This window comes from Octopus sinensis, linkage group LG3 (assembly GCF_006345805.1).
Source record: "Octopus sinensis linkage group LG3, ASM634580v1, whole genome shotgun sequence".
NCBI lineage: Eukaryota > Metazoa > Mollusca > Cephalopoda > Octopoda > Octopodidae > Octopus > Octopus sinensis.
In genome coordinates, this window is record NC_042999.1 from 49808323 (window position 1) to 49832332 (window position 24010).

At 37.4% G+C, this 24010-nt stretch overlaps 1 protein-coding gene across 3 annotated transcripts in view; it reads right to left on the reverse strand.

The window, feature by feature from the left end:
• Window positions 1-24010, reverse strand: part of LOC115209653 — a 909254-nt gene that overhangs the window by 72970 nt on the left and 812274 nt on the right. For 2 of the 3 annotated variants that reach the window (XM_036500965.1, XM_029778118.2), the window contains exons 15-16: window positions 20674-20873; window positions 14280-14328 (exon numbers count right to left, since the gene is read on the reverse strand). In XM_036500965.1, coding sequence (XP_036356858.1) covers window positions 14280-14328; window positions 20674-20873 — 249 coding nt within the window. The remainder of the gene's footprint in view (window positions 1-14279; window positions 14329-20673; window positions 20874-24010) is intronic. The other variant, XM_029778119.2, reaches the window with a different exon arrangement.

Here is a 24010-nt window from a genome sequence, read left to right on the forward strand (position 1 = left end):
CATCTCTTGACATTGTCATCATCCTAATTATCCTCCTCGTTGCACTAGAGGGTTATTTGCAACACCTTTGTTACTTAGCTGTCAACAGCACTCAATTCCTGCAACACAACCAACACTTTCGCCACCACTATGATTATCCTAATCCTAATGATCATCATTGCTATTTACTATTGCTATTATTTGTGTCAATAACATCACAATAGTTTTCCAAATAAAATTCATGTCACCACACTCTTCATGGTTACCAATATCAATTGGGTTCCTTAGCGATCCTCTATATTCAACAAAGAAAATAACTTCTCGTTATTTGTTCCGAATCAATATTAAACTAAACAACTTAAAATTCCTCGTCGCACGCCAACTTTCACCACTACCTACCATTAACTGTACTATCCTCAACAACAGAATTTATTCTTATTACATATCCAAATAAATAAGCTTATATCATACTTCATCATCATCATCATCATTTAACGTCCGTTTTCCATGCTAGCATGGGTTGGACGGTTTGACTGGGGTCTGGGAAGCCAGGAGGCTGCACCAGGCTCCAGTCTGATCTGGCAGTGTTTCTACAGCTGGATGCCCTTCCTAATGCCAACCACTCTGTGACTGTAGTGGGTGCTTTTTATGTGCCACCGACACAGGTGCCAGGGGAGGCTGGCGGCAGCCACGATTGGTTGGTGCTTTTTACGTGCCACCGGCACAGAAGCCTGTCAAGGCGGTGCTGGCATCAGTCACGTTCGGATGGTGCTTTTTATGTGCCACCAGCAATGGTATCACAACTACAATTTCCATTTGATTTTTTGATATTGATGCACTTGACTCAATAGGTCTCCTCAAGCAAAGCAGGTTGCCCTATGATCCAAGGTAAGCACAGCAGGCCGTCTTGCGATCCAAGGCACTTTGGATGGGCTGGGGCTTCAATGTAAAGCTGGTGCAAGAAACAGCCATACATACATATATTCTCTCCCTCTCTCTCCTCTTCATTTACATTGTCATCATATATCCAAAGAAAGGCCTTTATCTTCTTCCTTTTATATGTCTCATTCTTCCTCCCTGAATATCTTCCTTTCTTTATATGTCACTATCTTCCTCTCTTCATACATCTCTGTTCTTTCTCTGTCTACATGTCACTATCTCTTTCTGCACTCTCCCTCTCTCACTAATAATCATGTAGCAAACAATAGGAAACATCTATGAATAATTGAGAAGCAGAGAGAAGCTTTATTTCTTTGTAGAGTGGATATTGAAAATCAAAGTTTCTGTAAAATCAAGACCAGTTGATTAGGAACAGCATCAGGCAGTTCTTTTAGGATTAGGTTTCAATGATGTGATAGATTATCAGTTCTACTACAGCTGTACATTTCGTTGTCCATTTGGACTGAATGAAGGTAAATAGAAGATTATTGATATTCTGTTAAAATGAGTTGCCATGCTGTTAAGCTGAGAACTTGGCATGTTAAATGAACTCATCCCGTCTTTCAATTAATTGTACCACCACACAAACATATGCCACTTGTGTGTGTGGCAACATATTTCTAAATTATCATTCTTGTGTAATGTCCATGTAAGGCAGCAGATTGGCAGAATCATAAGCAACATTTCATCCATCTTTGTTATGGGTTCAAACTCTGCCAGGGTCAGTTTTATCTTTCATCCTTTTGGGGTTCCAGTCGAGCACTGGGGCCAATGTAATCAACTTACTCCCTCTCCCAAAATTGCTGGCCTTGTGCCAAAATATGAAGCCATAATTTAATGTCAGTTTCATACTGGCTATATAGTCATATATATGTGATGTCATCATCATCATCATCATCATCATCGTTTAGCGTCCGTTTTCCATGCTGGCATGGGTTGGACGGGTCAACTGGGGTCTGTGAAGCTGGAAGGCTTTGTCAGGCCCAGTCAGATCTGGCAGTGTTTCTACGGCTGGATGCCCTTCCTAACGCCAACCACTCCGCGAGTGTAGTGGGTGTTTTTTACGTGCCACCTGCACAGGTGCCAGACAGAGCTGGCGAACGGCCACGAACGGATGGTGCTTTTACGTGTCACCGGCACGGGGCCAGGCGATGCTGGCAACGGACGCGAACGGATGGTGCTTTTACGTGCCACCGACACGGTTGCCAGACAGAGCTGGCAAACAGTTACGAGCGGACGGTGCTTTTACGTGTCACCGGCACGGGGGCCAGCCGAGGCTGGCAACGGACACGGACGGATGGTGCTTTTACGTGCCACCGATGTATGTATATATATGTGAGTGTGTGTGTGAATATATTCTTTAATTCTTATATTTGCTTCAGTCATCTGGCTTGGCCATATTGGAACAATATTTCTTAAGCCTAGTATATATCCTATCGGTCTCTTTCGCTGAACCACTAAGTTACAGGTATGTTAACACATCAGCACTGGTTGCCAAATGGTGATGGGGAGACAAATGCAGACACACAGACACATACATATGTATTACATGCGATGGGCTTCTTTTAGTTTCCGTCTACCAAATCCACTCATAAGGCTTTGCCCAGCCTGAGGCTATAGTAGAAGACATTTGCCCAAGGTGCCATACAGTGGGACTGAACCCTGAACCATGTGGTCAGGAAGCAAACCTCTTACCACACAGCCATATCTGCACATACGTGTAGATCTAAATTTTATAGATCTCCTACATGTCTATATATATGCCTTCCTGCTTACCGGCTTATGTACATGAATGCATATAATACATAACATTACAAGCATACACAGACATATCCATATACACACACAATCCTATGTATGCTTACTCATATATGTTTAGCCCCCTCTGGGCAGTAAATAAATAATATATGAATATGACATGGATGTTAAAATAACAATGTTCTTGCCATGGTATTCATATGGATCATATAATGAGAATTTCAAGAGTTTTTATTACCAGAAGAGAATTGTTATTCCATTTGAAAGAATCAGTACAATATAAACCAACAAGAGAGGAGTAACATGTGGTCACTCAACTTACAAGAAATAGCAGCGAAATCTTTCTCAAATTTCATTCTAACATTTTGAAGAACACATTGGAGATTGTCCAATGGAAGACTGTGGATATTTCTGATTATTCTAGATATAGGCGTAGGAGTGGCTGTGTGGTAAGTAGCTTGCTTACCAACCACATGGTTCTGGGTTCAGTCCTACTGCGTGGCACCTTGGGCAAGTGTCTTCTACTATAGCTTCAGACCGACCAAAGCCTTGTGAGTGGATTTAGTAGACGGAAACTGAAAGAAGCCCGTCGTATATATATATATATGTATGTGTGTGTGTATGTTTGTGTGTTTGTGTTTGTCCTCCCAACATCACTTGACAACCGACGCTGGTGTGTTTACGTCCCCGTAACATAGCCATTCGGCAAAAGAGAGCTGATAGAATAAATACTAGGCTTACAAAGAATAAGTCCTGGGGTCAATTTCCTCGACTAAAGGTGGTGCTCCAGCATGGCCACAGTCAAATGACTGAAACAAGTAAAAGAGAGAGAGTAAAAAAGTATAGAAAATTACTGGATGATCATGGAGGGAACAACTTTGATAACAGATCTGTTGGTTCAATCATTGCAAGTCGACTTGAATAAGTGCTGAATTTCCATGGCTTGTCTACAATTTAAATGCTTTGAATGTCAAGCAAAGTAAACGCAGAAATGAGAAATGATCTGTCTTGGTGATATCTATTTTTGATGCCTAACCTCTTACCATTGCAACTCATAATCTTCCATGACCCAGTTTTTTCAAATATATTACAATGGGCAACACATATACTCTTTTATTTGTTTTAGTCATTTGACTGCGGCCATGCTGAAGCCTTTTAGTCGAGCAAATTGACCCCAGGACTTATTCTTTGTAAGCCAAGTACTTACTCTCTCGGTCTCTTTTTGCTGAACTGCTAAGTGACGGGGACATAAACACATCAGCATCGGTTGTCAAGCGATGTTGGGGACACACACACATATATATATATATATATACATATATACAACGGGCTTCTTTCAGTTTCTGTCTACCAAATCCACTCACAAGGCTTCGGTCAGCCTGAGGCTATAGCAGAAGACACTTGCTCAAGTTGTCACGCAGTGGGAATGAACCTGGAACCATGTGGTTTGTAAGCAAGCTACTTACCACACAGCCACTCCTGTGCCTATATTAATACATTCTACAATTGGATGCTTTCTCTGCTGCTCACACTCCCTTTCCAAGCAAATTATTATCTTCACATGACTAGACATGTTTTCATGGAAGATTGGAAACAAGTGATAATGCTTGTATGACAATAACTATTATGCAATGCCAAGACAGGGAGATACACACACACACATACATACCACACTGTAAAATAGTCAGTGACAGAAAGGGCATCCAGGGGTAGAATCCTATTTAAGTGACGTTCATGAACTCCAATTTTATGAGGGCAGAGACTGCCAATAAAAAATTAACTCAGACTGGCAATTCCTCCAACCATGACAGCAAGGAAAACAGATATTAAAAGATGATGATGATCATGATGATAATGGTAGGCAGTATAATTCTGTGGAAATATGGAAACAAAAGTGAAGGCAGATGGAATAAGCAGTGAATCATTTGTCACTAATTCACTTTTGGTCAGTATGATGAAGCAATTATTTTAACAATGCAAGTTCTATTTTGAACTAAAGCCAAACAGATCTGGCAACATTTTACATAGAATTGCATAGCCTTTATTTTCCTTCTATGGCGACTCTATCTAAATTATAAGTTGAATTCACTTCCTCTTTTACTATTGGTTGCAAGTGTGAGGTTGCATAGCCTAGTGGCTAGGGTGTTGCCCTCACAATCGTGAGTTCATGGTTTCAATTACTGGTCTGGGTAGTGTGTTGTATTCTCAAGCAAAACACTTCATCTCATGTTACTCTGCAATCCATATCAGGACAATTACCCCAGTAGGACAATTACCCCCTTATAGGACAATTCCCCCTGACAACAACTACCCCCTAGGACAATTATCTTCTTTGGTTAATTAGTCTCTCTCTAATATATTAAGAAGTTTTAAATCATCATCTGTTGTCCTTGGGGATGGTACTCGAGCCCCGTGCTAGTAGGGTATTAAGAGCACCATGCGAGCGTGATCGTTGCCAGAGCGACTATCTGACCTCCATACCGGTGGCACATAGAAGACACCATTTGAGCATGATCGTTACCAGCATCGCCTTACTGGCACCTGTGCTGGTGGCATGTGTAAAGTATTCGAGCGAGGTTGGTGCCAGTACTGCCTGACTGGCCCCATGCTGGTGGTACGTAAAAGCACCCACTACACTCTTGGAGTGGTTGGCATTAGGAAGAGCATCCAGCTGTGGAAACTCTGCCAGATCAAGATTGGAGTCTGGTGCAGCCATCTGGTTCACCAGCCTTCAGTCAAATCGTCCAACCCATGCTAGCATGGAAAGCGGACATTAAACGATGATGATGATGATGATGATGGATAAATGTCCTAGACTCCTGCAATCCCTTCTATATTTGATGCATGCAACATTGATTTGATGGAGGGAGTGAGGTAATGTGCAATGCATACACTTGATCATTATAAACATATATTTTATGCAGCTTGTTCAGCAAGAACTGGCAGCTACCTTTTTCTCTGAGAGGCTACCAGCATCATCATTGGCTGTAACTTACTTGTTAGTGGCAGTGTTGTGGTTTAGAACAAATCAGCTCTAATTGAGCAAGCCAGTGATCAAGCACATTTAAGCTATTGATCATCCTGACTTTTTTTTATATATATTTACTAGCAGTATAGCCCAGCGTTGCTCGGGTTTGTTTTCTTTTTGACCCTTTAGAATTGGAATTTTTCAAAAGTAAAAATTTTGCATTATGTAGCTTGTTATTCTCTTTAAGTGAACATTTTTCTGGTTGAAATACACTGAAAAATGGTGACACAACAGTCAAAAAATCGTAAACAATAGGGATTTTCATAGAAAAAAAGCACCCTTTTGATGTCTTAACATGGTCCAATTTGAATTTTTTCCTCTATGGAATGAAGAGCAAGCCTTCTTCTATTATAATCTTAATTTTGGTCAACTTGCGCCGCAGGGTCTCGGAGGAGATAGTGTTGGTTGAAGGCTACCAAACCTGCCCCCCACACACACACACACATACACACACACACAACTTCAGCTTTATATATATATATATATATATAGATGAATACCTTGTTCAATGTGTGATTCTATATTTAAGATGACAGCATAAGAGATGAGGATATTTTGGCGCTATATTTAGCAGGTTTAGAGGAAATGCATAGATCCGCTCTCAATTTTCTCATTGGTCAAAACTGTAATGTTTCCTGTTTGGTGAATGACACTTTTTTTGTATTTTTCTGAATGAGCTTAATTCTGCTTTCATTGATAGTATTTCAATATCATTATAATGCTGTTGCTATGGACTTTTTACAAAGACTTATTATAATGATGTTACTCATCACAGTTATATTGACAGTGGTACTATAATGTTTCTATGTAACAGAGTTATTTCTAACTTGATAATTTATACTATCACAATGTTTAAGTTATAGAAACTATATATATTTGTGTGTGTGTGTGTGTGTGTGTTTTGCAAGATTATGGTTTAGATTCACAAACTGAGCAGCGTGTTGTGTTTTTGAGTAAAACAATTCCTTTCACGTTGCTCCACAGTCATTTCCACAGCTAACATGTGGTACCCTATGCACCTGTACAGGTAATGCCAATTTGGTGGAGAGAGAGAACTAATGTACAGTACAAACATCTGAGCACTATAAACAATTTATTTCTGTAGTTGTTCAGCAACAAATTGCAGTTCCCTGACTAGTCATTTATCACAGAAACTCAACCGTATATATATATATATATATATATATATATATATTTGTTTTGCAAGATTCTTGATGTGAAATCATGTGTTGAAACAGATGTTGTTGTATTTAGGAATGGTCATTTTTCACTAATGAGGTCACAGAAGTGTGACGAAAGAACACTGGCTGAAATAAGATTAAGAATAATGTAAAAAACAAATAAAGCTGAAGCAAATTAACACCGAATATATAGTGTGTGTGTTTTTATTGGCTAAACTGGCAAAATGACCATTCCTAAATACAGCAATATATATATATATATATATATATATATTTTCCTCCGTCTTCCCTTCTCTGGATCTTTCCTTCTCCTATATTTCCGACGAAGAGCTCTGCTTGAAACGTTAAACCCGCTTTCTTTTCTTCTTTCCTGAGCGTCCAATAATACTATATTTGTTCCACGTTCTCGCGTTGTTGTGTTTTTTTGTGCTTTCATGTTTGGATCAACTATATATATATATATATATATATGTATATATAGCTGTAGAAACCATGCCAAAGCAGACTATGGAATCTGGTGTGGCCTCCAGCCTCACCAGGTCTGTCAAGCCATTCAATACCATGCCAGTGTGGAAAACGGATGCTAAATTATGATATTTGCACCCTAACGTAACCAACTCATCCTCAAATTATTCTTATCATCCTGAGGCAAGAAAAGAAAAAAAAACCTATCAGTCAATGCAAACGTAGCTCAAAATGCCTTAGATAAAAGAGATGGCCATGACTGGAACACCTTTGATCATGTGTTTATCTGATTAGGTTTAAGGGTTATACATCAAATTTTAAAATGTACAAGGGGGGAAGAAAATCAGTGTGTCAAAGCTAGACATTTGAGTTACAGCTAAAAATTTATACTCTTTACTCTTTTACTTGTTTCAGTCATTTGACTACAGCCATGCTGGAGCACCGCCTTTAGTCGAGCAAATCGACCCAAGGACTTATTCTTTGTAAGCCTTATTCTATCGTCTCTTTTGCCGAACTGCCAAGTTATGGGGACATAAACACACCAGCATCGGTTGTCAAGCAATGTTGGGGGGACAAACACACACATACACAGACACACATATATACAAAACATATATACGACGGGCTTCTTTCATTTTCCGTCTACCAAATCCACCCACAAGGCTTTGGTCGGCCCGAAGCTATAGCAGAAGACATTTGCGCAAGGTGCTACACAGTGGGACTGAACCCGGAACCATGTGGTTGGTAAGCAAACTACTTACCACACAGCCACTCCTGCGCCTATCAAAACATTTTCATGCAGTTTCCTACCCAAAGTTTCCATATGATTTTTTGGATAAGGCTTGAGTTACTCAGATTATGATAAAAGACATTTTCTCAAGATTTTGCACAGTTGAAGAAAACCCGAGACATTGTGATTGCAAAGTGAAATTCTGAACCATCCAGCCACAAATACAGTATTATAATTTAGCTGTTAGAAAAATGCTTCTTAGAAAACAGAGCAGTTATATAACTTATGGTTGCACTGGTAATTTAACAGCCTCACAATTTAAGTTGCCAATGTCATCGCTGTTGCTTCATTCCTGATCATCTCTGGTTGAATAGATCTAGAATCAAAAGCATTTCTGCTATGACTATTCAATTTTTTGTTTGTTTTATCTAGCAGATCAAATAACTATGTAGAAGCTCTCTGGTTGGCTTGTTATTTCATCATTATAGTCAGTGATGGTGCATTCATCTTCCATTTTCATTCCATTTACAAATTTGACGTTTATATATGTTTCATAGGGCCCGTATTTTTTACTAAAGCAGTCCATTCATGACCATCTCATCTTTTATTTAAGATACACTATAGCTAAGATTATGGAGGTGCAATGGCCCAGTGGTTAGGGCAGTGGACTTGCAGTTGTAGGAACACGGTTTTGATTTCCAGACTGGTGTTGTGAGTGTTTATTGAGCAAAAACACTTAAAGATCCACAAGGCTCCAGCAGGGGGTAGTGGTTATCCCTGCCGTACTCTTTCGCCACAACTTTCTCTCACTCTTTCTTCTGTTGGCATGCTCACTTAGCAGCAGGGTGGCATCATTTGAAGGCTAAAACAATGTGAAGCGCATTGTGACTAATGATGTGTAGCAACATCTGATAGCCTGGTCGCTCACGGTGATTACGGTGATATCTAAGATTACATTATCTCATGTGTCCTATGATTATTTTATTTTAAATGGTAAGGTGCAATATGAGGGAGATTTGGTTGCTATTTCTAGCAGCTTGTGTAATCCTATTGAAGCTTCCTTGATTGGTGAGAGGGTGAGCTCCTGCTACTTCACCATGTCCATTTTTAGATTTGATGTTGTTGATGTTGTTGTTTAGCCCTGAATCAAACTTAATTAAACAAGTATATAACCAAAAGCATTCTAGCAATGACCATCTCTTCTTTTGGAAGCATTGTGTATCTGGTGAATTAGCAGAGACATTAGAGTGTCAGACAAAAAGTTTTGCAGTATTTGTTCTCACTCTCTGAACCCCAAGTTCAAGTTCCACTAAAGTCAATTTCCCCTTTCATCCTTTCAGGGTTCATACAACATTACGAACCCAATCCAAGACGAGAGATTAGTAGAACTGTAAGTAGGTCAGACCAGATACCACAAGGTATTTGGAATAAGTGCCGTTATGACCTACTTGGGTGGCAGTCTTTAACAAGTCACTGGGTTTAACATCACTACTTAGAATCTTAGGTGCCTTTAGCAGAATCTTTTCCTTTGGAAACATTCAGGCCAGATTTCCAGTTCATGACCTTCCTTTCACCTTTCCACCAGTCTGAGAGGTCCTGTAATTTATCACAAATACTGCTTTCCCTCCTAAGAGATAACAAGAAACACAAGTCCTTTTCTTAAGATGATAGAGTATAATTTGAGGGAGATTTAGTTATTATTTTTAACAGGATGAACAACCATATAAAAGTTGTAGTGGTCAGTTACTCTTTTACTTGTTTCAGTCATTTGACTGCAGCCATGCTGGAGCACCGCCTTTAGTCAATCAAATCGACCCCGGGACTTATTCTTTGTAAGCCCAGTACTTATTCTATCGGTCTCTTTTGCCGAACCGCTAAGTGACGGGGACGTAAACACACCAGCATCGGTTGTCAAGCAATGCTAGGGGGACAAACACAGACACACAAATATATATATATATACATATATACGACAGGCTTCTTTCAGTTTCCGTCTACCAAATCCACTCACAAGGCATTGGTCGGCCCGGGGCTATAGCAGAAGACACTTGCCCAAGATGCCACGCAGTGGGACTGAACCTGCAACCATGTTGTTGGTTAGCAAGCTACTTACCACACAGCCACTCCTTGTTGATTTGCTCCAGATCTTTGTTGATTAAGTCGGTCAATGAGTGATGACATCTTAATTGTGAGAAGCCTGTCTTAATTGTATATCAGAGGCTGCATGGTCCACAATATCTTTCATTTTTTCAAGATAATAGAGTATATCTAAAAGAATTTAGCTGCTCTTTCTACCAGGCCGACCCTCTATATAGAGATTTCCTGCTCTACTCCAATCACTTATTGTTGCTCTGATTGCTGTTATTACTGTTATTATGAAAGATTGACTATAATTAATAAAACAATAACATAAAAGCTGTTGTTTCTAGCAGGATGTGTAAGAGGCAGTACAGATGTTTCTTTTAATCTTTCCTTGTCCTTGTTACTACTTTTATTGTTGATATTATAATATCCTGTGGATATAATTTTGCAAGATGATAGCATCAAGGCTGTTATTTCTAGCATGGTAAGGGAGCAACTTTATGAAAGCTTCACCCTTATCCCTCCTTCTTCTTACTGTTGTTGTTATTGACATTATGAAAGCCTGTGGGCATAATTTTTTCAAGAAGATACTATCAAAACCTAAATAAGTGATTCAGTAGCTATTTCACATACTGATTACATTAGTGGTTTTTGAAGATTTCTACTTGTGAGATGCCTACTTTAGTGTTATTACATGACAGCAGTAATATGTTGTACTCTCACTTTCCCAAGTATTGATTTTTACATTGTCACAAGATCAAGATGAAAAAAAAACTTGTGGTGTAGAACTAAGTCAATTGATTGACCCATGTCTCACTGCCACCACCACCACCACCTTCACCACTTGAACATGCCTGGTGCTTATTATAATGATGCTCCAGGAGTCAGTGAAGGAATCCCCTATGTAGTTGCTTTCTTGACTAGAAATAGCAATGAAATTACCCACAAATTGTATCCTACAGTTGTAAATGAAGAAGTATGTATCAAATAATTTAGTCCTTGATATAAAAGAAATCATGGCATGGTCACCATGGTTGAAATACTTCTGCTTGTAGATGTACTTGATCACTGTTGATCTGGGATTAAGCAATATTAACAACAATAACATCATTGCAAAGGAATGGTAAGTGAAGTCAAACTTAGCCGGATTTGTTTAGAAGAAATCAGAAGAACTTATTACTGGGCAATTTTCTTTTTAAATATAGAAATAAGTACACTACTCCATATGCCTACTATTACAGCATGATTGAGACTCTTCAAGGTCACTCAACTCACACGATAAAGCCATAGTTAGAATGCTTTTGATCATAAATTTGTTCAAGAATAAATAATCTGGAGCTAAACAACACCGACAATACATTGTAATAGCTACAGAGTGCAAAAAGGAAAAAAATGAGTCAAAATGGCACACACACACACAACACACACAAACACATTAAATGTACACATGTAATCGATTTAACTACTCCTGGATAAGTGTATGGAAGCTGCAGCCCTCTGCCAAGCCATGTTATACCAGTGTGGCAAAGTAGACCCATCAAACCAGTGTGATGTCAGGCTCAAATTCACAGCCTCCACACCAGAGAATGGTTGGTAGAGAGGACATGCCGAGACATTCATCCTTCAGCAGAGTGAATATAGGAAATCCAATCCAATCCAATCCACACACACACACACAAAACCAGTATATTCACACTGGTGTTCAAACTTGAAATCAAAAGAAATTGCTGCTACTAAGAAAAGCAAAGCTACAGTTACCCCATCAACCATTCACTGCACCCATCAGAACAGAGTAAACCTGCAGTATAACCCTGAGTCTTAGATATCTTTGCAAAGATATACGTGTACATGTATGTATGCATGTATCATCATTTTTAAGCTTTTGTCTTCATGAACATGGATTCATATTAAAACTTCATATAATGTTTCAAATTTTTTTTGCACAAGAGCAGCAATTTTTAAGAGAGGGCATAAGTTGATAACGTCAGCCCCAATGCACAACTAGTACTTAGTTCTATCAAGCCTAAAATGGTTAAAGGCAAACTTGGCTTCGTAAAGTGCCAGAAGAAATGCTGCTAAGTATTTTCCCAATCAATATCATCCTCATCATCGTTTAACATCTGCTTTCACTGCAGACATGGGTTGGACGGTTTGACAGGAGCTAGCCAGATATCTGTGTCTGTTTTGGCATGGTTTTTACAGCTGGATACACTTCCTAACACCAGCCACCCAGCTGAGTGGGCTGAATACTTTAAATGTGGAACCAGCACAGGTAAGATCAGCTTTAGCATAGTCTTAACAGCTGGATGCCCTTCCAAATGTCAACCACTTTACAGTATGGACTGGATGCTTTTCACATGACACCAGCACTGGCAGGGTCACCAAGTAACTTGCAAGACAAGATCCTTTGAAAGGGGATGGGGCATTGCTAAAAATAACACGTATTGCCTGTATTTGCTCAAGTAATATGTCCTTTACATCTGATGAAAAATAACAGCCAACTGTTCTACATATCAAACACTACTGCTCCCTAATTGTATATGCATATATTTATCAGGATATATTTATCAAGTGAGACAATATGATTACAGGTGGAACATTTTTTAACATAGATTCACCGAATCAAACCTAACCTGAGGCTAAATAGCAAATAAGTGAGCCCTTATGTGGTAACCAATGACAAAACTTCTGAATTGTTGCTTGAACTGTTAGAAATAGTAAGCAAACTCACTCAAATTATACTACCTACAGCTTTAAAATAAAGATGACATTGGATGCTGTAGTCCCAGGCACATAAAAAAATGGTATAGTTATGTTTGAAATATATATTTCAAAAGTTTTCATTATCAGAGTTACTTTTGCAACAAAACCAACTTCAATATGGTAGGCTGACCTGCTAGAAACAGTAGTCAAAAATTCCTCAAATCCCATGCAGAAACATCAATATGTGTATGTGCGTGCATGCACACGTATGTGTGTGTGTATACATAAACATAGAGTGAGATAAAAATACACAAATCAATGCACACACACACAGCAGTTTGCTTGAATTCATTCTGGCAGGCATAAATGCAAGTCCCTCAGTGATTCTTTCAATTGTTAGAAAAAGAAGCCAAAATTCTTGTACATGAACCTACCACATACAGGCTCTTTTTACAGTTGCTGTTTCGGTCCAGGTTAGCTCTGATAAAAGTATGCCACACATAACTACTCTACCTTGTTTAACTGGTAGGTACATTAATCCCTAATATATAGAAAGACTGGGTGGTTAGAGCAGGAACATCTTTTATCATATGGCTGTGCAACCAGGACTAACTTGTGATAAACGACTAAAATATATTGTACACAATTTAAAACAGTTTGCTGTCTATCTGGACTTCCTTCTGACTTTACTTCCACTTCCTCAAACTTCTGCTGTAAACAGAACAAAAGTGTAAGATACTGAAGCTATAAATTGACTTAAAACTGAGAGAGAGAGAGATAATTAGGAGAGGGGAAACATATAAGAAGTATGAGAGTTTGTGGGAGAAAAGCACACTGCTTGAGAAACACTATGTATTTATTAAGAAATGCTATTGAAGAAAATTGTCTATTTCATAGAAGGAGGGACATAAGATTTGAAGTAAAGAGAGAACACCAGGTTTAGTAATGAAAATTAAGGTTGGAATATACTGTGATGAGAAATGGAAAGAAAGAGGAGATAATAAATACACTCTTTCAAAAACATGCAGTAATCACTTACCATAATCAAGACCAATGTCACTGCTAAACACATCTTTAAAACAGCATGCTTTCCCATGTGTGTGTATTTGTGTGTTTGTGTGAGAGAGAAGGAAGTATATTAGATAATAAAGGGAAAACTCATAGACAAGAAAATGAAGTAGAAAAATATAGAAGAGAAAAAGAAAGGAAGTAAAGATAATGACATTTGATTGTTGAATGCTATGTGTAGGTGATAGGTGGAAATTATTTCTCCCTTAATATAGGCAAACTGGAAGATGGGAATAAGTTTTGATAAATCTACCAAACGTATCAAGAGTTCAAGCTTGCTTTACGTGAGAGCAGAAAGTGTTGAAATGCAATAAAGTAAAAAGAGAAGTAATATAAATTAACTTACTGCCATTCACTGGTCGATCTGTTTCCTGGATATGGTGAGAGCTTACATACTGCAATGGAAAATAGGAAGATTCATTTAAAAACATCAAAGTCAGCAAGATATATATCTTTTTATAGGATTAGTTGAAATAGTCAGAGGGAAGTGTTAGAAGTGATGTGGGCAGGAGACAGATGTTTGAAGTGATATTAAAAGTGGTTAGCCATACGAATTAGTGGAGATGCTGGTGAAGATAAGTGTGGTGGGGGGTGTTAGTGGTTAGAAATATGTGCTTGAACTGGTATTTTAGAATTGGAATTATATGTGATGCAATATGTGGTCAGAGGTTGTGAACAGCTGTGAAAGCTACTGGCAGTGAGAATCGTATGCTACAGGCAAACAGATATGTTTGCCAGGGGGGTGGGGGGTACATTATGTCACAATTAGAGATTAGAGACAGATACGGGATTTTAATGGTGTTTGGCCTCCCCAACCAGATCAACTTGATAGAACAAATGTATCATCAGAGACAATTTCAGTCATGACTATTGTGTCTTTTTTGCTGAAATTGCACATCCTGACATTAATATCCAATGTGTCCATTTATGAAAAAAGTAGCATGTGATTTGGCTGCTATTTCTAGCAGATCAAAAAAATATATAGATATGATGTAGCAGCGAGAGTAAGGAGTGGTAGATAAAACTTTCAAATGTTATTGCCTTTTTTCTTTTTTCGGTGATTGCTATAATTGGTGACATTGGTACACAAGAAGGTATTAACTAAAGATTATATTGCTAGAAGTAAAAGTAGAAGCAGTGAAAGCTTTGAATTAGTTGTGGCATTTTAAGCGGACATATATAGCAATGTGCTTCGTAATATAGTTAGCAGTAGGAAGTTGAAGCAGCATATATACGTAAGAAGGCATGTTAGAAGGGAAATAAAGAGGTGGATATTGACAAACATTTAAGAAGAATATTTTCATTTGGAAATTACTATTTTTAAATCTCACAATGAGAGATATTCAGCAACAGTACTTTGGAGTAAAGATTGTTTGCCAACATAACATGGTAGTCCTGGTTTAGGACGAATGTTGCTGTAATTTAGCCCCAGGAGACATTGTCTCCAGCTGGCTATACAACACAATCTGTGTCCTTATATTTTCAAACAAGAGTATCCAGCACCCCAACTCAGCTCAAAACAATATCTGTGTAACCTGGAAATCGCAATACACAGATATTGTTTTGAGCTGAGTTGGGGTGCTAGATTCCCTTGTCTGAAAATATAAGGACACAGATTGTGTTGTATAGCCAGCTATAGACGATGGGGCTAAATTGCAGCAATATTCATCCTAAACCAGGACTGCCATGTTATGTTGGCAAACAATCTTTACTCCAACATTTTCATTTGTTGTAAAAACTGAGTTACACTAAAACCTCTTGTACCATTAATAGCATTTCAGTAAAGTTCTATGACATGATGCCAGAGCAAAGGTTCAAAATCCCAGGTTATATTCCTTCCCATGCAATCCCAAGTTTCCTCAATTCTTCTCTATTCTGAATTTCCCATCAAATCAGTTTTTAAGCATTATACTTTTACTGTAATAACTGTCAAAAAAACTATTTATAGAACTAAATTATTTTACTAATTGCAGTCAAACAAGAAAAGAACTTATTTCAACGGGTCATAAATTCCTTGTTATAATAACCAAATATGTTGTTAGGAAGATCAACACTTTGAGTGTCATAAAAAAAGTGAGGAGAGAGTAATACTGAAATCTTAGCAATACAAAACTTTTATTTGATGTAATGTCCACTTTGACCCCTGAGCAGAGAAACTGAACAATAAAATCAAGGAACAAACTCAGTTTCATTCTAAAGCTGCCCTGCTCACAAATGGTGATCTGTCTTTCTTTCTTTATATTCAGGACACCTGTAATAAAACTAAAAGTACATCAGTCATCCAAATATGTTGCTGGGAAAAGCAAAATAATTTGAGCCTTTATTAGCTATCTTGTCATGTTTGACAATGTTTCGATCCAGCTTCATAAAGAGTTTCCTTTGAAGCATGAACCATTTCACATTGTTAGCATTTTCCATGTCCATTGGCCTATCTGTCTAATCAGACTCCATTTTAGATAAATAATCTCTATAAATTTCGTTTTTGGATTTGGTTTGCCAGATTCTTTATATGAGTTTGTGTGTTGAAGCATATTCTGTTGTGTCTGGGGAGAATCATTTTCTTTGGTGCCTTATGATTTAACACACTCACCAGTAAAATTTCCACTCTTTTTCTTATTTTTATTTTTCCTAAAAATTTTCGTTGCGTCTTGCTACCTTTTCAATAGTCTTTTCTATGCTTGTATGGGTCAGATGAAACTCATTGGAGCAGATTTCTTATAGCCTTGCATCAAACCAGGCCTGTTTTAATGTATGTTAATATTACCCCAAGTCCCTTAAACATTGGACAGCTCAATGACCGGACATGTTTAAGTGACAGATTGTAAATAATCACATGATTTGTAAGTAGAGTGGCTTTCTTTTTACTCACTGTTTGAATTTGTATTTCGTATGTAGAGTGAATACAGATTACATTATTTTCTAGTTTGGAGTTCTTTTCTTAGCAGAAATTCATACCCAATTCCTCAGCTAATAGAGCTAAAACCCTTCTCCTCTTAACCCTTTAGTATTCAGATTATTTGGTTAAATGTAATACTTATTTATTCATAATGTTTTGAATTAATCATGCATTACCTTGATTTTGATGATGTGATTATGTTTAGGATGACATTGTAGGGGAGGTGTGAGAGGCCAGTTCTGATTGATCTGAACCTAATGCAGGTAAAATATTTGGGCTGGATATGGCTGGTTCACATACTAAAGAATCAAATCTAAAATTTCTTACCTAGGAGCCAAGTATGTTCTGTTTGAGAATCATTAAGTTGGAGGGTAATAAGTACAGCAAGCATGTGCCATATGATAACATGTACTATGTTGCTTCTACTTATTGTTTTACACCTCATAGGCATAGGAGTGGCTGTGTGGTAAGTAGCTCACCTACCAACCACATGGCTCCAGATTCAGTCCCACTGCGTGGCACCTTGGGCAAGTGTCTTCTACTATGGCCTCGGGTGAGCCAAAGCCTTGTGAGTGGATTTGCTAGACGGAAACTGAAAGAAGCCTGTCGTATATATATTATTGATATATTGAATTGATAAAAGGTGGGGGTTTTTCTAATTTATATATATATATATATATTATATTTTGTGAAATTTGATTTAATATTTCTAAAATTAAATTTTCCTTGTAAGTTTGGAATAATAGTCCCTCATATTATTATTATATGTGTGTGTGTGTGTGTGTTTGTCTCCCCAACATCACTTGACAACTAATGCTGGTGTGTTTACATCCCCGTAACTTAGCGGTTCGGCAAAAGGAACAATAGAATAAGTACTACGCTTCCAAAGAATAAGTCCTGAGGTCGATTTGCTCAAATAAAGGTGGTGCTCCAGCATGGCCACAGTCAAATGACTGAAACAAGTCAAAGAGTAAAAGAGTGAAAAAAGTGTGCTCATGTAATTCCAAGCTGACATTGAAACCCTTTCAACTCTAGTATTTGACAGTAGGAGACAGAAATCCACGTCAGCGCCAAGCTAGTGCTCATCTACAGCTAAGCAGTCTGGAGTACCAAAAGAAAAAGAAAATAGAGAACTTCATTCAAGAACAAGGACATGAGTCATCTGGTTCGAGAATTGAACATGCAGCCTTACAATCATGAGCTGAACATTCTAGCCATTACGTCATGTGTTGTCACAAGAGAACTGCAAACCAATACTTGCATATAAAAACTGACGTATAGGAGTAAAGTTCTTAATTTAGTTAATTGATTTATAATTTGTAAGTAACAAACAACGTGGAGGCGCAATGGCCCAGATGTTAGGGCAGCGGACTCGCGGTCGGAGTATCGTGGTTTCGATTCCCAGACCAGACGTTGTGTGGGCTTATTGGTCAAAAACACCTAAAAAGCTCCACGAGGCTCTGGCAGGGAGTGGTGGCGACCCCTGTTATATTCTTCCACCCCAACTTTCTCTCACTCTCTTTTCCTGTTTCTTGAGTAATGCTGCAATGGACTGGCATCTCGTCCAGCTAGTGGGGAACACATACGCCACAGAAACTGGGAAACCGGGCCCAAGAGCCTGGCTAGGCTTGAAAAGGGCAAAAAATGCCTAATAGTGATGTAACAGATATCCATACAAAAAACAGTGTACACAGAGGTCTACAGATCAGTGATTCTCTCATATATGAATGAAACAGTATCTAAATTGCTTTTTATTGACAATATTCTTTTAACATTTTGTGCATGAGGCAATAGATAGGTAAGCAAGGAAGACCTAACAATGGATACGCACCAATCTAAAAATAGCAGTTAAATCTGCAAATCATACTCTCTTGTTTTTACAGAGACAAGATGTATTACTTAACTCTTTCGTTACCAACCCAGCTGAAACCAGCTCTGGCTCTGTAGTACAAATGTCTTGTTTACCTAAGTTTTGAATTAAAATTTTCCACCAAACCTTAGTCACAATTAATGTTCCTAACATCAGCTTAATGATAACTAAGTTATTTTACTAAGTTCTTTGTTATATCTAAAATAATTGAGAGAAACACAGAGCATCTCAACAGAAATACAGTAACGAAAGAGTTAATGTGTTCCTATATACCATTGGAAATAAAGGTTAATCATAGATAAAATGCCTTTGCTTGATCAAGATTGAGAAGGAGCTAAAGAACAAAAATAATAATAATAATCCTTTCTACTAAAGGCAAATAATAATAATAATAATGACGACAACGACATTCAACCAATGATGCAGTTTCTTCATTGTATCTTGATCTGCAGAAATACCAGCAAAATCTCACTCAAATCACACCTTTTATCTCAGGGCAAGTTACATTAGATAATGTAGTCCTATATTTCTCTAAAGCAATGAGATGGTCATGGCTGGAATGACTTTGAATAGAGGTCTGCTCGAATAGACTCAAGCCAATGGACAACACTCTAAACATTCATCATACCTGCTATAATTAATAGCAAATTTCCTTTCAAATTTTACTGTCTTGTTTCTAAGATATATGAACATTATAGATGTAATCCAAAATATTATACAAAGGAAAGATGTTACTGCGACTGTTTGAATGTTAGTTGAACAATTTAACTTCAGCTCGCAGAAACATCTAGAATAATAGATTTGTGAGTTGCATTTAATTGCTCAGCAGGCTAGCTGCATGCTATAGGTCTGCGTGATCAGAAATGACCGGGAGCTATACTTCAACAATGAATAAGTAAAATGCTAGAAAAACGTCCTGCTGTCCACTTAAGGGGGGTTATCTTTTTATATGCACATACTCCGACTGTTTTGAGAACCACTACTTTGGGCCTTAAATGATTAAAGTTAGTGTTTAATGCAAATATGTGCTTCTGAATGCCAATCAATTAAATGTAAAGTGAAAGTGATAATTTTTTTTGTTTGTCCTGCAAGGTTGTGGGGAGTTTAAAAAAGGGCTTCATACGTGTGAAAGAATTTTAATTTGATAACATGTGAGTTGAATAATAATAAGGTAGGAGTGTGAAAGCAAAGGAATAGAAGAGAACTGAAGTTAAATAAGACAAGAAATATAAGTAGGCAAACATACAAACTAATGGCATATAAAATAGAACAGTCAGGAAATAGATAAAGAGTGAGAAAGGAGAGACTTGTGAAAATGGCATAGAGTAATATAAAAACAGGAAGAGAATGGGGAGTGAAAAATCAGTCTTGCTAATGGTAATCTTAATCACAACTAATTGATGATGGACCAAAATTTGAATTTTTTACGGTTTAGAATTTTGCAGTTAGTTACTTAACTGCTATTATTCAAATAGGAACATCAAAAATGACTGTAAGACACATAGTATTAAAAGAAATAATACACATGTAATTCTTTGTGTTTAAAATACTGCTTCCATATCACATATATTAGTAAATTAGTACTACTTGTCAGGGAAAAGGCTGTGGGAGAAAGGGGCTATCCCAGAATAAAATTAACAACAAAACTAAGTACAACTTTTATACTAGCTCTCCTATGTTAGCATTGATTAGATATAAAAAAATATTCATGCTAATTGAGGTCATATAAAAACATCAGAGAGACTATATAGAAAGAGATAAATTAAAACTGTGCACCAGAATATCAGAACAAATATAACATAGTGCATGTGTGATAGATAATCCATTTAGATTTGTGCTGAGAATAGTGAATCTGTAGCTTTGCAGGTATAGAAGACAAGGATCATTATATTTTGGTAAATGTGATGAGCACAACAGAGCCACAAGTGGAATAAAGGCAATAGCATCCACATGAGGAATCCGTAAGTATCTCACCCTTGTCTCATCAGAAAAGTTACTCATCAACTCTTCGTCATCGTATGCAGGCGTACACTGAGAAAGGTCTACGATACAATCAGTATCCTGTACCTTTCCCATCGTTTGTCCAGTATCCATTTCTACTGGCTGGGACAGCATGTTGTCAGGATAACTCCAATGATTTGGTATTACTCGATGTTTACCATCATAGGCTGGGGCTGTAATAAAAACAAAAAAAAAAGCAGAAAGTTACACAGAAAACTTTACTGAATTTAAATAATCTAAATATCTAAGGAAAGTTCTAACAAGATTATCTTTCTTTTGCTTTTTTTCAGACTAGTAAACTTATCTTTGGAGATGAAAACGGTTGTTAATATTTAATCCGTTTTCTGACTATTTACCTCATCTTTGAAAACAGAAATATAGTTTTTAACATTTACATCTTCACTGCATTTTAACTGGTTTGATTTGAAATCATCATCAAGTGTCTTATTCCTAGATGTAAATATAGAACCTGACTGTATTTGAACTGAGAACACATACTTTAACCTTTTAGCATTCAGGTTACTCTGTCAAATATAATGCTTATTCATTCATATTGCTTCAAATTAATCATGCATTATCATATAGCTTTGATATTTCAATGATGTGATTGTTTATTTTTAGAATGAAATTGTTGGGTAGATGTTAAAGGCTGGATCTGGCCAGTTTGAACATAAAGCAAGTAGAATATTTTGGCTGGATATGGCAGGTTTAAATGCTAAAGAGTTAAAGGATTAAATGCTAAAGGATTAAAGTAAGGATGATTATATGCTTATCCTGTATGCCAAGGACTCTACTAAAAATAAAAGGTTCCTAGATTGAATCCTTTGTTAAACTATGTGAATCTCTAGGTATAGGAGACCTGATGATGAATACTGGAGATCAAATGAGCCAAGGAGTAATCTACATGTAAATACTGATGACCAGTATTTTTTTGTGTGTGTGGAGGGGTGGATGTTGATTACATCAACCCCAGTGCCCAACTGGTATTTATTTTTTGACCCTGAAAGGATGAAAGGTAAAGTCGATTTTGGTGGAATTTGAATATAGACTGTAAAGACAGACAAAATGCTGCTAAGCTTTTTTGCCCAGTGTGCTTACAATTCTGATAGTTTGCTGCCTTTGTCTATGTGTAAATTTTAAACATTTACATCAGTCCCAAATGTACAGCATCTTAAGCAAGTGTCTTCTACTATAGCCCTGGGCTGACCAATGTGAATTTAGTTGGAAACTGTGCAGAAGTCCGTTGCAAATGTTAAGCATGTGAACGCACATGTATGTACATTTTTATGCTTGTCTCTCATCCTTATAACTTGTTGGTTTACTCTTACTCTCTTTTACTTGTTTCAGTCATTTGACTGTGGCCATGTTGGAGCACCGCCTTTAGTTGAGCAAATCGACCGCAGGACTTATTCCTTCGTAAGCCTAGTACTTATTCTATCAGTCTCTTTTGCCGAACTGCTAAGATACAGGGATGTAAACACACTAGCATCTGTTGTCAAGCGATGTTGGGAGGGCAAACATATACACACACACACACACATATATATATATATACGACGGGCTTCTTTCAGTTTCCGTCTACCAAATCCACTCAAAAGGCTTTGGTCGGGCCAAGGCTATAGTAGAAGACACTTACCCAAGGTGCCACTCAGTGGGACTGAACCCAAAACCATGAGGTTGCTAAATAAGCTACTTACCACACAGCCACTCCTAAAACTTAGTGGTTTAGAATAAAGAGAATGATAAATATGTATCAAAGTTGAAAATAGGTACTAAAATCAATCTGGTTGACTAAATATTTCAAGGCAGTGCCCAAATCTGGCTGCAGTCCAATGACTGAAACAAATGAAAGACTCTCTAAAGATAAGGTTTCCAGTGAATGTTTTTGAGTATCTTTATGGTTTTATGTTATTTTATAATCTTATTTCCCACTAATGTGGGATTTGGCTGTAAAGCAAAAACAGGATGTTAGGCTTAGCTCTTGTTTAAATAGAGATCATGGAGTTATTCATATGGGCAATAGTATGTTTATTTAGTAGTAGTAGTGGTGGGGGTATTTTCAGTGATAGTAGTGTGTTTTTTTTTTAGTTTGTGTTGTTATTAATCTGCCACCTATTGTTATTAGAAATCTTATATAATAGCTACATTACTGATATTCCTTTGTTCAACTTATTACTTTGTGAGTTATCTTCCATATATCATTAATATATGTGCGTGAGTATCAGAATGGGAAAAGGAACAATATTCTCCCTATATATATATATATATATATATATATATATGTGTTCTCTATTAATTATATACATATAAATTGCTTCTATTTGTCCCTTATTTTCCACTTAAATTTTTTCCTTGTTGATGAAGTCTTCCTAAAGAATGTAAAATAACTATTGTGATTATGGATACTATTGTTAGCTGTATGTGATGAATAAACAAAGCCTTAACTTAGTTTTAATTCTTGTTTGCAACTTCTGCTAAGAAAACAGGGTGACTGGAATACAAAATGAAGTGCTTATTTTGTCTTCTCTACAAATTTCATCTGACATGTTTGTATAATAGTAATAGTCCTTTTTATTATAGGGACAAGGCCTGGAATTTTGTGGGAAGGGAATAGTTATTTGCATCATCCCCTGTGCTTCACTGGTACTTAATTTAATAACCCCAAAAGGATGAAAGGCAAAGTCAACCTCAGCAAAATTTGAACTCAGAGTGTAGCAGCAGATGTAATACCATCAAGCAGTTTACCCAGCATGCTAACAATTCTGCCAGCTCACTGCCTTAATAATAATAATAATAATATTTGCCCTGATGCAGTACCAGGCAGTGGCTCACGTGGCTTCTGATCTTAACTGATTGGAAGTGTTATCATGTACATTGTTTTGTCTTGGTATAAAAGACGGGCTACAGCAAATATTTTGCTCAATACCACAGATTTGCTTGTCACTTGTTTGACCTTAACCAGTTGAGCATGTCCCTTAGTGGCCAACGATATGGGCATCTCTGATCATGAACAGAAGTAGTAGGGGAGCATCATAGCCATGTGTTGAGAGGGATTCTTTGGGGTTTAAATAATTCACCTCTGGAAACATGGGTGTTTCATTGAACATCCTTAAACAATCCTTATTCAGGGACCTTTTGAGCAGGATGGGCTACTCGACCAGAAGAAAATTCTAACTGGGCCCCACCTGCAAGGTCATGCACTGTTTATCTTGATATGAAGTCACCATGTCGTGCACATATAGTTGTGATGCATGTGCCAGGTGTACCCTTATCAGATAGGTAGCAATGATGGGTATATTGGGCTTCGTAT